Here is a 16,775-nt window from a genome sequence, read left to right as displayed (position 1 = left end):
CTTTTTTTTTTTTTTTTTTTTGAGACAAGGTCTTCCTCTGTTGCCCAGGCTAGTGTGCAGTGGCACTATCATGGCCCATTATAGTCTCAACATCCTGGGCTCAAGCAATCCTCCCACTTCAGCCTCTTGAGTAGCCAGGACTTCAGGTGTGCACCACCATGCCCAGCTAATTTCTTAATTTTTTTGTAGATACGGGCCTTGCTTTGTTGCCCAGGCCTGTCTAGAACTCCTGGTCTCAAGCAATTCTCCCACCTTGGCCTCACAAAATCCTAGGTTTACAGGCATGAGCCACCACACTTGGCCTTATCTTTTTGAAAATCTATTCCATCACTCTTCTATCACTGTTGCCATCACTCTCAGAGTCATGGAAGCTCAAGATCATGGAGCCTTTTTTTTTGAGGGAAGGTCTCGCTCTGTTGCCTAGGCTGGAGTAAAGTGGTGTGAACACGACTCACTGTAGCCTTGATCTCCTGGACTCAAGCAATCCTCCCACCTCAGCCTCCCAAGTAGCTGGAACCACAGGCACGTGCCAACATGCTTGGCTAATTTTTTTTTTTGAGACGGAGTTTTGCTCTTGTTGCCCAGGCTGGAGTGCAATGGCACAACCTTGGCTCGCTGCAACCTCTGCCTCCCGGGCTCAAGTGATTCTCCTGCCTCAGCCTCTAGAGTAGCTGGGACTACAGATGACCACCACCATGCCCGACCAATTTTGTATTTTTTTTTTTAGTAGAGCCAGGTTTCCTCATGTTGGCCAGGCTGGTCACAAACTCCCGACCTCAGGTGATCTGCTTGCCTCAGCCTCCCAAAGTGTTGGGATTACAGGCATGAGCCACCGCATCTAGTCATGCCCAGCTAATTTTTTTATTTTTTGGTAGAGATGAGGTCTCACCTTGTGGCCCAGGTTGGTCTTGAACTCCTGGGCTTAAGCAATCCTCCTACCTAGGCCTCCCAAAGTACTAGGATTACAGACATGAGCCACAGTACCTGGCCTAGAGTTACTTTTGACTTTTCCTTGTTCCGTTTATGTATAGCACCTCCTTTCATTCCTTACTGTCTCCCTCTCCTTTCCTATAGTCACACCTCAAATCCTGGCTGGCTCCTGTCCTCTCTCACCTGATAACTGCCACAGTCCCCTATCTGGTATTCCCACTTCTTGTCATCCTCCTGGAATATACCCTGCGATTCCCATGAGGTTACACTTCCTAAAAATGAAGCTTTGCATTTGTCACCCAAATATAAACCTTTCAGTGGCTCTTCTTCAGAGATAAAATCTAGGCTTTACATCTGATTTTCAAAACCCTGAACAATCCAGTTCCTTCTGCTGTCTTCAGCTTCATCTCTACTTCATGCCTACAGGAATTCTCTGCTGAGCTTAACAGTTTAAGTCAAAATTGGACAGCCTTAACTAGGGTGATTATGTAATTTACCATCCAAACTGGAACCCTTTTCAAAGTGAAAATATGTGCCATCAAGAAATGAGGTCAGCTGGGTAAGAAATGGGGTCAGCCGGGTGCAGTGGCTCATGCCTGTAATCCCTGCACTTAAGGAGGCCAAGGCAGGTGGCTTGCTTGAGCTCAGGAGTTCAAGACCAGCCTGGGCAACATAGCGAGACCCCATCTCTACCAAAAATACAAAAAATTAGCCAGATGTGTGGTATGCACCTGCGGTCCCAGCTACTTGGGAGTCTGAAGTGGGAGGATCGTGTGAGCCTGGGGGGCGGAGATTGCAGTGAGCCGAGGTCATGCCACTGCACTCCAGTCTGGGTAACAGAGTGAGACCCTGTCTAAAAATAAAAAGAAATGGCATCAAGTGAGGTGGCTCACACCTGTAATCCCAACACTTTGGGAGGCCTAAGGCAGGAGGATCATTTGAGCCCAGGAGATTGAGACCAGCCTAGACAATGTACAGAGACCCTGTCTCTAAAAAAAATAAATTAGCCGGGCACAGTGGTGCACACACATGGTCCCAGCTACTCAGGAGGCTGAGATGGGACTGTTTCTTGAGCCCAGGTGATCGAGGCTGCAAAGCTGTGATCATGGCCTGGGCAACAGAGCAAGACTCAAAAAAAAAAGAAAAAAAAAAGAATTGGTCCACAGGACATAAACTGGTATTGTCCTGTATTAACTGGGAGGTATGATCACTCTGTTCTTAATGTTACCTTGCCATCTATACACAGGCCACCTCAGATCAGCTACTAATGGAATATGTCCAGAGTCCTCACCAGTCTCTTCTCTCCTCTAAATTTTCTGCTCTAAGTCTGATATCTGGAGTCTCCATCTTTGATAAGCCCCTTCCAGCCCTCAGGTTAGGCCACCTGGTTAGCTTTCAGTTTGGCCTTCTCACTGTAACAGACTCTCTGACCTACCAGCTCCCGGGAGCTGGCCCTGCCCCTCCCAGGCCAGCCTTAGCTCTAATGCTTGAAGAGCATTGCCACCTCCACAGTCACTGCCCTTCATATCTCCCCCTGCCTTGGACATTTGTCCAATTGCCACCCTTCCTTCCACACTCAGATCTTCCAGGCTAGCCATTAGGATGTCTCTCTCTGACTTTCTGTGGCCTCTATTTTCTCTACCATTTGCTTTGCACTCACCATAGCCCTATTGAGCAGCAAATAACCTTGTGGGATTTAGTTTGGAGTCCCTAAGAAAGGCTACTGGCAACAAAGGTCCTGGCTGCTTAATCATCTCACTCCCAGCCTGTAACAGATCGGGTGCTTGGTGAATCACTACAAAGGGCATTGGGGAAAAGTGGTAAGGCTGGTGATGCTAGGATCATCTGACGGAGGAGACCTGGGTTGCAATGGGATGCAGTCTCTCCCATTTTCCCACTCTTCGGAGTGGATCCCCTCTGAGAAAATGCAGACATTCTTATACGCAAACAAGCAGCCACAGAGAGACGCCCATCTCTAATAAACAGCACGCCAAAGCTCTCTGGCAATGACAGCATCTACCCTCTCATGCATGTAGCTCTTCAATAAATGTCAAATCCCAAAAATTACAGCAAAATCCTCAGAGATACAATGGTTCTCTACTACACATGGACAAGCAGGTAATTATTTGGAAACACTCAGAGAAATGGGTTTTTCAGTGGCCTCCAGTTTCCCATGGGTCAAGGTGGGCTTCCTGCCCCATCTATTCCTTGTGACCAAGCAAGCCCTGTGTTCTGCTGTCCCTCCCCTTGTCCTAATCAACCAATTACCCTCATCCTGTTTCCTGAAGCTCCTCTACCCGCCTAACTCAAAATGGCTCGATTTCCTCCTGACCGCACAGCACTCAGAGTTTCTACCCAATTAACAAACAGTGGGGCGGAGGCAGGCGGGGAAAGCAGGTTATAAAACAAAATAGACAGTGTGACCTCATTTTGTTAAATCTTTACAAAATATTTTTTGTTTGTTTGAGACGAGTCTTGCTCTGTTGCCCAGGCTGGAGTGCAGTGGCACAATCTCAGCTCACTGCAAAATCCGCCTCCTGGGTTCAAGTGATTCTCCTGCCTCACTCTCCCAAGTAGCTGAAACTACAGGGGCATGCCACCAGGCCCAGCTAATTTTTGTGTTTTTAGTAGAGATGAGGTTTCACCATATTGGCCAGGGTAGTCTCAAACTCCTGACTTCAAGTGATCTGCCCGCCTTGGCCTCCCATAGTACTGGGATTACAGACGTGAGCCATCGCGCCTGGCCAACAAAATGTTTTAAAGTAGATATTTATATGGAGAAAGTCTGGTAGAAAATACAATAACCTATTAATAGTGATTTTTCTCATCTGTTTAAGTTTTTCTATAAAGGGGTATTACTTGCATAATAAAAATTAATGAAGCAAAAATAACCATAGGCATATATGTTGGCTTCTTTTTTGCTAGTGGTAGTGGGTGTGGTACCCTGCCACTCTATCATGACCACCACCCGCAGATTAAGAAGAAAAACAACCCTAAGGCCCAGGAGACCAGCTGCATTTGTGGCCCTCTGATGAGAGTCAGAGGCAAAGGTTGCCTTCATTCCTACCAGTGTGTAAAAACACACTCATGATACTCTCATCACTCACCTGCCAATTGCAGGCTACCACCTATGCTATTGTTTTGTTGTTGTTTTGTTTTGTTTTGTTTTTGCCTTCCATATCCCTAGCCAAGAATTAAGGTGTGCTGGGAAATGCAAATTCTATGTGCAAAAAAAATAAGCATACCTTGTTTGTGAGAAGCAAAATAAAATAGGGCCCTGAAAACAATAGAACACAGAAGACAAAATGCAGGATTTAGCAGAAAATTTACATTCCACTTTTGATGTCAGTCAAGTTCTTTTCCTTCTAGATTTTCTGCCTCATAAGTATTCAGTTCAGTTTATGAAACACCTGCTATCCGCCAGGCACTGTTTGTTGGTATAAGGAGGAATGAGGCCATGTTAAGTTGCAAAGGCTTTGTAGACAAACGGGGGATGTCTGCAGCATCAAACACTGCCCTTGAGCCTCATTACCTGGGCTTGTGTTTGAGGCTACTGCTAGTCTCCTCTGACCACGCTATCTGATTACGCTGAGCCCATATGGCTGGGCTCTTCCACCTGGAAGTCACTTTGGCCTCTCACTGAGCTATAGGTGACATTAGGGAGGAAAGCTGCCTGTTGTCTTTGAGGTGTCACTCAGCAACTCACCCAAGTAAATTTCATATATAACACATGAGCTCTATGTAAGTCAGGCCATTCCAAACATACCCTCCAAAGTTGAAGAAAATCCACCCGATCCTTTTCAAGAGACGCAGTAACACACAGTTACATTTGCATGGATTACCATATGTGTTCCTTTTACTGGAGACCCAGAATGAGAAAACACTGACCTCAGCCATAAATGAAGCTTTTAAAGTTCAAATTCTGCCTAACAACTACACTAAACAACTGAGCACTTTGTGGAAACCCAAAGGTGAGGAAATGAATATGTGGGAGGTACATGTGAGTCTCCCCTCCTCCTCACCATGCTTAACTTGTCCTTCCCCACCAAGCCCAGCTGGAGGGATACTCACCCACACAGCTCTTCCCGTCCTCAGCCAGGGCGTAGCCACTGTAGCACTGGCAGACGAAGGAGCCCGGCACATTCACACAGAGCTGCCCACAGTTGTGGTCCTCCATGGCACACAGATCCTGGACTGAGGCAAAGTCACGCTGTTAGAACACAACGTCAGGCACACCTGAGAACGCCTCCAGCCCAGGGCGAAGCAACAAGCAGCTCCAGAGCCCTCACCAAAGTAACTTTTAAAAACATTATAGGATTTGATGTGTGATCATAGTAGAAAATTTGGAAAGCATTAAAAAATAGATAAAACAAAATTCACCTGTAATCCCCCCACCTGTAATCCCCCCACCCAGAGGCAACCACTGTTAACACTTTGGTGAGTTTTCTTTCCAGGTGAGTTTCTGCGTGTATATAAAAACACATTTTTCAGTCAGGCACAGCAGCTCACGCCTGTAATCCCAGCACTATGGGAGGCCGAGGTGGGCGGATCACTTGAGGTCAGGAGTTGGAGACCAGCCTGGCCAACATGGTGAAACCTCATCTCTACTAAAAATACAAAAATTAGTTGAGCGTGGTGGTGTGTGCTTGTAATCCCAGCTACTCAGGAGGCTGAGGCAGGAGAATCGCTTGAACTCGGGAGGCGGAGGTTGCAGTGAGCCGAGATTATGCCACTGCCCTCAAGCTTGGACGACAGAGCGAGTCTCTGTTTCAAAATAAAGAAATAATATAAAAATAAATATAACACATTTTTCAAAGTTGGAATTACTCATCACCTCTATGAAATACATTAAATAATTTTTTTGAGATGGAGTCTCGCTCTGTTGCTGGTATAAGGAGGAATGAGACAAAGCTCTTTGAAAACCCTCTTTGTGCTCTATTTATTCATCCTAGGAACAAACGAGGAAAATGGAGAAGCCAAAAGAGGTTAGGGAGAGGTAACAAACATTACCAAGGAGAAATACATACATGCCTATTCGTGGTCTTATTTTGGTCAAATATTTATTCCGTGTCCACAAAGTGCTAAGCTCTGGCTGTTTATTCACATGCAATATATGAACAGACTTATAGTATGCATCTACTGCAACAGAACTAAGAATATGTTGGTGGATGAAAATATTAAAGGCGTCTTCCATCCATCACTGACTCAGTCTCTGACACTATTTCCCAGCAAGGAGAACAGCTCGGATACCATGAAACAGCTAGCTGTACCAGTGATTTTACCATTAAAACGGGAGACAATCAGAGAGCATTAAAGGGGTTGAATATATTGAAGAGAATTTTCTCTGGTTAAAAGCTATCACTGGCCAGGTGCGGTGGCTCAAGCCTGTAATCCAAACACTTTGGGAGGCTGAGGCGGGCGGATCTTCTGAGGTCAGAAGTTTGAGACCAGCCTGATCAACATGGTGAAACCCTGTCTCTACTAAAAATACAAAAATCAGCTTGGCGTGGTGGCACGCGCCTGTAATCCCAGCTACTCGGAAGGTGGGAGGCTGAGGCAGGAGAAAGGCTTGAACCCGGGAGGTAGAGGTTGCAGTGAGCCAAGATCACACCATTGCACTCCAGCCTGGGTGACAGAATGAGACTCTGTCTAAAAAAAAAAAAAGCTATCACTACAACAGGTATGATTTTAAAAAACTTAATTACCTAGAAAGCTTGATTAATTACTGAATCCAATGGCTACATTTTAATATCATCTTCTAGATCTTTGAATTTCATAGTTTATTATGCTTTTAGATAAATATAAAATATCACATTGATTTTTAAAAAGATAAAAGCTGATTTGATTCAACATCTCTATTAAATGCATTAAACAATTTTAAACATGAAAACTTACATCATTGCATTTTAAAAACGCTTAGGTCTAAGATTCTACAAATAAGAATTCTGGTTTTAAAATTCTAAAGGAAGTATTTTCACTCCCAAATCAATAAAGCAGATGAAAAAAAAAAGCCTTATAGACACAAATTGTTTTACCTCTCAGCAGTATGTTTATATCTTACATTTCCAATTAGGAACACCAACCAGAATGTCCAATGTAGATTTCCAATGGATTCAGATGTAAGGACAACACCCATAACCAGAAGAAAACTTCAGCAAATACAAAAATCATAGTGAGTAATCAAAGAATGACAAAACCTAAATCAGCTAGGCCAGAAATATAAGAAATGTCTGAATCATACGATAGTCATTCATTTACTCAGTAAATATGTGTTGGGCACCTACTATGTCCTGGGCATTGGGGATATCGTGGTGCACAAAACAGACAAGGGGTTTCTGCTGTCACACAGCTTGTATTCTACTAGCGGGTAGTAACAAGAAGCTTTAGGAAGAGTATTTTCGGCCAAAAGAACAGTGAATGCAAAGGTCCTGAAGAACAAACTGACCCCATTTGAGGAACAGAAATGCCAGAGCGGCTGTTAGATGCCACCTAAATAACTAACATGCGAGGCAGGACATGATAAAAATCCCTAAGAGAAGTGCCAAGAAAACTTTCCCTTCCGGCATAAATCATAATGTTAACTACCTATGTGTTTATGGAGTGACGGATGTACTGTGTCTTGGAGCTTACCAGACTCTAAGCTCCCTAAGTGGGTGGGCAGTGTCCCTGCACAAAGTCCTGACGACTAGGAGGTGACACTCCAGCATGTTGGAACCAGCTCTGGAAGGGTGGCAGCAACTTCTCCACCTGGGTCCTCCCAATCTCTACTGCAGATGCTGCCTTGCCCCCATCAGGGGTCTGGCAGGAACTCTGCCTACCATGGTTACCAAGTAGTGGCGTGAACACAGGTGATTTTTCATTCTTTTATTTATAATTGTCTGATTTCATATTTTCTAACAGGAACTTTTATAATAATGGAGGAAGAAAAAAATCAACCTATTACAAGTGAACCCTTTTGAAAGTACCATTTCAAAAGCAATGAACCAGGACTTCGAAGGAACAATCTTTTTTTCTAAAAGGCTTCCCTGCACAGGGTAGGCAGAGCAAGGCAAGGACATGCTTGTTCCTTTCAGGATGGGCTGGGATATCCACAGAAGAGTCTGTGAGTAACTGCAAGCTCCCATCTGCAGAAGCAGCAGGGACCTTTGAAAATCTCCATGCCAAGGTACTCCCCACCACAATTAAATTAGACTGGTAGGGGGTGGGATTTGGGCAGTGGTGTTTGTCAAAGTCCCCAGGTGGCCCCAGTGTGCAGCCAGGCTGAATGTCATTGAACCTAACAGATAAAAGGTCCTCACAATCCTCCATGGGGAAGGGGCCCAGATCCAGGAGTCAGTCTCCCCCTTTAATGACTGAGACCCTAAGGTTCAGCTTTCCTCTTCTAAACAAATCTGAGTGATTTTTGTCCTTGCTCACCTCTCCAAGAGGCTAAAAGAACCCCAAACACCTATGTGCGGGTGCGAGATTACTCTTGCATCCCAGAACTGTCCCACAAACAGCAAGCTTGCCAGTTGGCTCCATGCAGATTGTCCTTCCTTACTGTTTTTAGAATTGTTGGGGATTTATGGCCATGAGTGATTTGTACCGACCCAAGGGAAACCATTCAGGGATTAATCTAATTAAACAAAGACAAAGGAATAAATACAGACTGGGTTCTGACAAAACAACTTTGCTGTTTTTCTGGCAGTGGCCATTTCCTTTTGAAACAAATACAGATGTTTTTGGATGATTCCTTATGCTTTTGAAAAACAGCCCTTCTTTCTCTCTGAGGCCAGGAGGATTTCACTGAAGTATGACAAGCACTGCATCCAGAGCTCCCCCTACCCCAACACAGCCTTCCACCTTCTCCACCTGGTGACCCCTGTGAATGGCTCACAGCCCCAGTCAAATGTCACCTCCTGTGGGAAGCCTCCTTCAAGCTGGCTGGACTTAAGGCTTCTTCCCCCGTGTCCCTACAGCAATATAGATATGGCTCCGCTCTAGCATTTAGGCACTGATCCCATGGTATTGGAAGGACTTGATCACGGCTGTCTGCCCCAATATAAACAGGTCAGTTTTGACCCCCCAGAGCCTAGCACAGTGTCCTAGCACATGTATTTGGCCTCCATAAGAGTTCATTTGCTGAATGAACAATGAAAAAGGCCCAGATGCCCTGCCTCCCAGGAGAGATGGTCCTAAAATCCTAAGAATAGCCTCCTCCGTCAGATGTGGGGTCCTCAGAAGATGACTGAGATGGGAACAAAATTCTCTCCAAGTCTCTGTGCCTCTTCTCATCCCCAGCAAAAGGTACTCACATACCAGAGGAGGGCTCAGAGTGAGGTAGGCGGCAGGACTCAACACCAGAGGCGGGGCTTGGACACAGGATCAAACTGAGGACTAGCAAAAACAGGACTGGGGCAGAAGCAGCTTTCCATAAGACACGCCCACCAGTGTGACATGGCAGTTTACCATTGCCATGGCAACACCTGGGAGTTACCACCCCTCTCCAGGTCAATGACCTGACAACCCAAGAGCTACTATCCCTTCCCTAGAAATTGCTGCATAAACTGCCCCTTAATCTGCATGCAATTAAAAGTGGGTATAGGCCACTGGTATCACACCTGTAATTCCAGCACTTTCGGAGACCAAGGCTGGTATATCATGTGATGTCAAGAGTTCAAGACCAGTCTGGCCAACATGGTGAAACCCCATCTCTATTAAAAATACAAAATTAGCCAGGTGTGGTGGCAGGTGCCTGTAATCCCAGTTACTTGGGAGGTTGAGGCAGGAGAATCACTTGAACCTGGGTGGCAGAGGTTGCAGTGATCTGAGATCATGCCACTGCACTCCAGCCTGGGCAACTCCATCTCAAAAAAAAAAAAAAAAAGTGGGTATAAATATGACTGTAAAACTGCCCTGAGCTACTACCCACTCTCTGCATATAAGGATAGCCCTGCTCTGCAGGAGCAGTCACAGAGGCGTAACACTGCCAGGGCTGTAACACTGTCTTGTCAATAAAGCTGTTCACTTCTACCTCTGTTTGCCCTTGAATTCTTTCCTGGATAAAGCCAAGAACCTTCATGGGCTAAGCCCCACCTTGGGGCTCACTTGTCCTGCATCAAGAGCACAATGACATCTCAGAGCCAGCCCCCAGCTATGGACTCCAGAAAAGCTGTCATGACAGTTAGGGAACCTGTGTGCCCTGCTATCCACCGCGTCCCGGTATTTAGCACAGTGCCTGGCACATTGTCCTTGCTCAACAAGTACTTGTTGAATGGATGAATGAACTCATGCTCATGTGACACAAGCACAGGGTCGTCAGGTGTTCCTAACTCATCTCTCTTACCTACTCTTGTAAGCTCTGTGAAGGACAGGGCCATCTCTCTAAGTTTTTGTGTTCCTTACGGTGCCTGTATAATGCCATGCACTTCACACAGTCGGTGCTTAGTAGCCATCTATTGTTGACTTGACAGCCTCCCTTGCTGGGCAGCCTAGAGCACTGTCTCAATTAATAAATGTCACTGGGCAGAAATGGGACAGCTGGGGATGATTCTGAAGTATTCTTTAATTTCCCTTTAGCAAAGATGAATTTTTAGAATAGCTAACTTTTACCCTGGGGCCAAAGATGGCAACAGAAACTTGAAAGTCATGGGGTTCCTCCCTCTCCTGTACCCCTCAGATCCAGTCAATCCTGGATTTACTTCTCTTCATCTCCCCTGCCACCATGGAGCCACCATCATCTCTTGGCTGAACAGCCATGGCAACCTCTTAACTGTATTCATCCCAGCCTAGCATTCTCCTGTAGCCAGAGTAATCTGCTCCTGCCTCTCTTCTGCTTAAAACCCTTAATGGCTTATCACTGCTTTAGGATGAAGTCCACAAACTCTAATGTGATGGTCAAGGGAGCTACAAGGCCCACCCCTTCACCTCTCCAGTCTTATCTCAAGCCTCCTCTTATTTTCTCTGCTCCATTTACACGGCCCTCTCCATTTTCAAATCAAGCTTCTTCACACCTTGGGACCTTTGCACAGGCCATTCCTTCTGCCTAGAATGCCCAAGCCTCTTCCTCACCTCCTTTCCCCTACCTAACTCTCATACCTCCTTTAGGACTCACCTGAAAGTCTGCTTTCTCAGGAAGCTCTGACCTACCACTAGGGGTGAAGTCCTCCCTCAGAGTTTCCCTTCGTAATCCTCATCACAATGATAATTTAATACTTCATTTGCAACTAATTATTTCATGTCTATTTCACCTGCCACATAGGGCAGCCACAGTGCATGTCTTGCTCAGTGCACTAGTTCAGATATCTAGCATCTGACATGTGGCCCATTTTAAAAGGATTTGTGGATGACTGAATGAATAAATCTATTCCATGATGAAATGGTTCAGAGTGCTGGGGAAACAACAGGGAATAAGTGGACAAAAAAAAAAAATTCCTTCCCTTATAGAGCTGATGGTCCAGTGAGGGACCAGTCATGTGCTAGAGGCAGCTCGTACTGACTCACAGGATGATGTGCATCTTGGTAGCTTGAAATGTCCATGGTGGGAGTATTTACACCACGGAAATTGGCAGACACTCCAAATCAGAGCTTTTGTCTCCTGGAGACCTGATTGTTAAACATTTAGCAGCACATCACTGACAGAAGATTGATAGTAAACAAAGCAAATAGGTAAAAATCTGTGATACGTTATAAGCAGGAAAGGGGAGTTGAGAGTGGTGAGAGAGCAGGCTTCCATTTTTAACAGTGTGAAATGAAAAGATGATTTCGACCTTCTCCAAATTTTTATTTGGACCTGAAAGAGGTGATATGAAAAATGATAAAGGGAACTACCACTGGGGGAGGACAGGAAGTCAGTTACATCTCCTCAGAAAAGGTAGGGGTGAGGCAGGCAGGTGAAAAAAATACCGACTTTGGAGCCAGACTTGGCCCCAGCTGGGTGACGACTTCAAGTAAGGGACTTTAGACAGATTCCATTTTAATAAAGAGGTTAAATATCTTATTTGTAGGGTTGAGTGAGATCATCTAGATGGGCAAAGCATCTGTCTCACAGTAGATTTTTTTTTTTTTTTTTTAATTTTTTTGAGTCAAGGTCTGGCTCTGTTACCCAGGCTAGAGTGCAATGGCACAATATCTAGGCTCACTGCAACCTCCGCTTCCCGAGCTTAAGCAATCCTTCCACCTCAGCCTCCTGAGTAGCTGGGACTACAGGTATGCACCATCACACCCAGCTGACTTTTGTATTATTTGTAGAGACAGGGTTTCACCATGTTGGACAGGCTTGTCTTGAACTCATGAGCTCAAGCGATCTACCCGCCTCGACCTCCCAAAGTGCAGGGCTCACAGGTGTAGGCCACCGTGCCTGGCTCACAGTAAATATTCAACACATGTTAGCATCCTTCTCCTTTCCTAAATCAAGGGGGAAAAGAAAAGTGTCAGTAGCGCATGACTACTTAAGCATGGGAGAGAGGTGAACTTCAACCAAATTTTGCTCACATCCCAATTCTAATAGTTTCACTTTATTAGGTACCTATAAAAGCTACAACTATGGGCTGGCACAGTGGCTCACACCTGTAATCCCAGCACTTTGGGAGGCCAAGGCAGGAGGATCAAGACCAGCCTAGGCAACAGAAAGAGATCTTGTCTCTACAGAAAATCAAAAAATTAGCCAGGCACAGTGGCACACGCCTGTAGTCCCAGCTATCAGGGAGGCTGAGGTGGGAGGATCATTTCAGCCAGGGAGTTCCAGGATGCAGTGAGCTATGATTGTGCTACTGCACTCCAGCCTGGGTGACAGAGCAAGGCCCTGTCTCAAAAAAAAAAAAAAAAAAAAAAAAAATCCTACAAACATGAATATTAGATCCTAACATTCTAAAAATGTATCTCTGGTTAAGTTTGGTTTTTGAGTTCTATGCTGAATTGAAGTGGTACAGCAAAGTAGGTAATTTGGAATTTCATAACAAAAGACCTGGCCAAATTTGAGCTATGCCTTGCCAGGGAGCAACCATTAGCATGTATCTGACAGTCAGCAAAATCTGCTTGCTTCTTTCAGTGCCTGGAGAGTTTTAAGAGGGATAACTCAGTCTTCCCAGGTGAAACTAATGAGTGAAGATTTGCTGCCAAGAGCCCCAAAGCTGTGCTCAAACCCAACCACCGTTTCCCCAGAGGCTCCCATGCACCCTAGATGTAAGCGCCTTCCCTTAGAAATCCTGGCGCCTGCATCTCAGTCCAGAGAATTTGGAAACTTTCATCTGCTTACACCGGAAGGAGGGAGAACTGACGGGGGAGCACGAAGAATGGGGCGAACGCTTTGGCCATCATCCAGGGCTAAATCAAAGGGTTTTTACCAATGTTTCAGAATTTTAGACAAGCTGCACTGCATGCTGTTGACACCAATGACAGTTTAATCTCATCTTTGGAGTTAAAGTAAATGAACACCTTTAGAACACACCCTCTACTTTTTATAGCTCTTGGTGTTATTTAACCTGAGATGTAGAAATCAGAAATTGTTCATTCGGCCAGGTGCGGTGGCTCACGCCTGTAATCCCAGCACTTTGGGAGGCCGAGGCGGGCGGATCACAAGGTCAGGAGATCGAGACCATCCTGGCTAACACGGTGCAAACCCGTCTCTACTAAAAATACAAAAAAATTAGCCGGGCGTGGTGGCGGGCGCCTGTAGTCCCAGCTACTTGGGAGGCTGAGGCAGGAGAATGGCGTGAACCCGGGAGGCAGAGCTTGCAGTGAGCCGAGATCGCGCCACTGTACTCCAGCCTGGGCGACAGAGAGAAACTCCGTCTCAAAAAAAGAAAGAACGAAAGAAAGAAATTGTTTATCACAGCAAGAGAAGGAGAAATGGGTTATCAGGGTTGCCATTTCACTCAGCTGGGTAACGATGGGGTCTCTGACCACTCCCACAGGAAAGCTTGCTACGAGTTAGGGGCTCCACAAATGCAGGGAAAACCCAAGCTTGCCTTTTCGAGACCATGCCCTCTCTTTCATCATGTCTGAAAGCCCTAATCTTATTTTGACAACTGCAGTTTGGATTTAAAGATGTCCATGGTAGATGAGTCATCAGCCTCGTGCTTCTACACTGAAAGAAACAAAACAAACCCAATGTCACTGAGAAAAACTATCCTTTCAGGCAAACTCCAGCTGTGCCTAGTCTCCTCCTTTCCTGCAGCAGTTGAAGTTTTTCTCAATCAATTCTCCTGTTCACTAACAAGATTTTGGTTTTCCTTGGGGAAGGGAAAAGGAGAAAGGGGGGAATCTTTGAAACAAAGTTTTAAAATACAGGTAAATCTGAGTGAATGAGGTTGACAAAAATAATAAATAAACAAGAATAATGTCCTGCTCTTGTAGAGTGCTTTTCAATTTCCAAACCATTGTCACATGATATTAATATAAACCCCCTTTGGAGTGGACGCTCCCAGGGAGAGATCTTATTTAAAACATCTAAGTCAGTAGTCCTTAAACTGCAGCGAACATCGACATTCCCTGGAGGGCTTGGAAAAACCCACATTCTTGGGCCCCAGTTCCAGAGATCCTGATTCAGTAGGTCTAGGGTAAGCCTGGGAACCTGCATTTCTAGTAAGTTCTGGGCAAAGCTGATACTGTTTTCCGCGGGGACCACACTTTGAGAACCATTTGCCTGGGTGCTCATAAAAACAGCCAAGCGGAGGAAAAGCTGTACAAGGTTCAAGCTGATGTTCCCCTGATGTGTACATTTTTTTCATAATTGGCATTTCTCCACTCACATTTAGTCAGCTCAGTTCTCCCATGGGGCTCTACTCACCCCAGATTCCTCCTTTCGTAGAAAACGCTGTGTCCTGGTACAGCCAGAGGGTGAGCAAACTGCACATAATGATCCCTAAGCTCCCAGGCCCAGGTCTGACAGCCAGGGTTAAGGGGAAGCTGGATGACGGCATTTAGCAAGCCCGCTGCTTCCGCTCACAGCAGCTGAGCCACAGCTCAGGTGGCTGCTGTTGATTGTCAGGGAAGGCAGCTGCTTTGAGTGTGTATGCGTGCAGCCTGCTCACCCTTCCAGCCTTGCCCCAAGCTCTGACGGTGGGCTGCCGCGGAGCTCACATCCTGACCTTCACTTTCCACACCCGCTTTCTCCCTCCAAGATTTCATCTATTTTCAGGGTCAATGACCACCACCAAGCACGTACTGTCCAGACCTTTTCCTTGAACTCAAATTCTCCATCTCCAGCTGCACCCAACCACGTGTGTGGGCTCTCTCTTGGGCGCATCCGTTTGCCCTGAAAACTAGATTTCCTCTCTGAAGTTATCTGTCAGTCTCAATTATTCTGACCCCACCAGCCATCACCTATCTGATGTCATAAACTCCTCCCGGAGGCTGGGATGGTTGCTGTGGTCTCCTACTTAATTCTGTGGGCGTAAGAAACATACACTGAATTGACTGGACCGATTAGAATTGTTCTCTGATTCCATCTTTCACATTCTTCTCTCTGTGTTGGGGGCAAAAGGGAAACCAAGATCTGAATGTTTCTTGGGTCCCTAATATGTAAGAAAAATACGCCATAAGAGTGCCAGGCCCATAGAGGGGAATCCACGGGTATTGAATGAATGAGCGGATGAGTGAAGGCATCCCTGCCCCACTCTCTATCTCTAAGCACACACATTATTGCCGGCCCCAATTTACTAAAATGACCTGGTTTTGCCCTTGACACACCATGTTCAGTTCCCCTACTCAACAAAGGACACTGTTGGAACTTAGCTTGAGAATCAAATTGCTCCATAATCTATCCCCGCTTACATTCCTTCTCTCCTCCTCCACTGATGCCACAAACAAACTATTCCAGAAAGGTAGTCTGGTCCAGCACCACTACTTGCTTCCGAAACCTTGTTCTGATTAATGAATGTCAGCTTTATTGAGTGACAACTGGCATACAATAAACTGCACATATTTCAAGTGTACAGTTTGATAAATCAGGCTTATCAATATATCATCACTGCAATCAAGATAATAAGCATCATCATCATCCCCCAAGTTTCCTGATGCCGCTTTGCTATCCCTCTCCCTGCTGCTCCCCACTCCTCAGCCCAAGTACCCCACTAATCTGCTCTCTGTCATTATTGAGTAGATACCATTTCCTAAAATTTTATACAAATGGAACCACATGGTATGTACTGTTTTTTTGATCTGGTTCCTTTCATTCAGCACAGTGATTTGGAGATGCATCCAGGCTGCTGCAAGTGTCAATAGCACATTCTTTTCACTGCAGAGGAGTATTATACAGGATGCATGTATTGCAATGTATCACCCATTCACCTGTTAATCAACATGTGACTTGTTTTCAGCTTGGGGCTATTACAAGTAAAGCTGATGTGAACATTTGTGTTCAAATCTTTGTTTAGACATAAATTTTTATTTCTTTTGAGTAAATATCTAAAAGTGGAATGGCTGGGTCACATAACAGATAAATATCTAACTTTGTAAGAAATCGCTAAACTGTTTTCCAGAGTGGCGGAACCATTTTACATGACCACTGGTGGTGTATAAGCATTCCAGTTCCCAATTTTGCAAACACATGGTATAGTCAATCTTTTAAAATGTATCCATTCTGGCCAGGTGCAGTGGCTCACACCTGTAATCCCAACACTTTGGGAGGCTGAGGTGGGCAGATGATCTGAGTTCAGGAGTTCAAGACCAGCCTGGCCAACATGGTGAAACCCTGTCTCTACTAAAAATATAAAAAATAAAAAATAAAAAAATTAGTCAGGCTTGGTGGCGTGTGCCTGTAGACCCAGCTACTTGGAGGCTGAGGCAGGAGAATTGCTTGAACCCAGGAGGCAGAGGTTGCAGTGAGCCGAGATCACACCACTGCACTCCAGCCTGGGCAACAG

General features: G+C 45.5%; 1 protein-coding gene across 3 annotated transcripts in view; it reads right to left on the bottom strand.

Annotated features, from left to right (window-relative positions):
* The window catches only part of MATN2 (matrilin 2), a 151,249-nt gene that overhangs the window by 70,727 nt on the left and 63,747 nt on the right, over positions 1-16,775 (bottom strand). For all 3 annotated transcript variants that reach the window (XM_011999998.1, XM_011999999.1, XM_012000000.1), the window contains exon 4: positions 5,002-5,124. In XM_011999998.1, coding sequence (XP_011855388.1) covers positions 5,002-5,124 — 123 coding nt within the window. The remainder of the gene's footprint in view (positions 1-5,001; positions 5,125-16,775) is intronic.

Source organism: Mandrillus leucophaeus, unplaced genomic scaffold (assembly GCF_000951045.1).
Source record: "Mandrillus leucophaeus isolate KB7577 unplaced genomic scaffold, Mleu.le_1.0 Scaffold611, whole genome shotgun sequence".
Lineage (NCBI taxonomy): Eukaryota > Metazoa > Chordata > Mammalia > Primates > Cercopithecidae > Mandrillus > Mandrillus leucophaeus.
The sequence above is the reverse complement of the archived record's forward strand: the minus strand, read 5'-3'. Positions and strand labels throughout refer to the sequence as shown.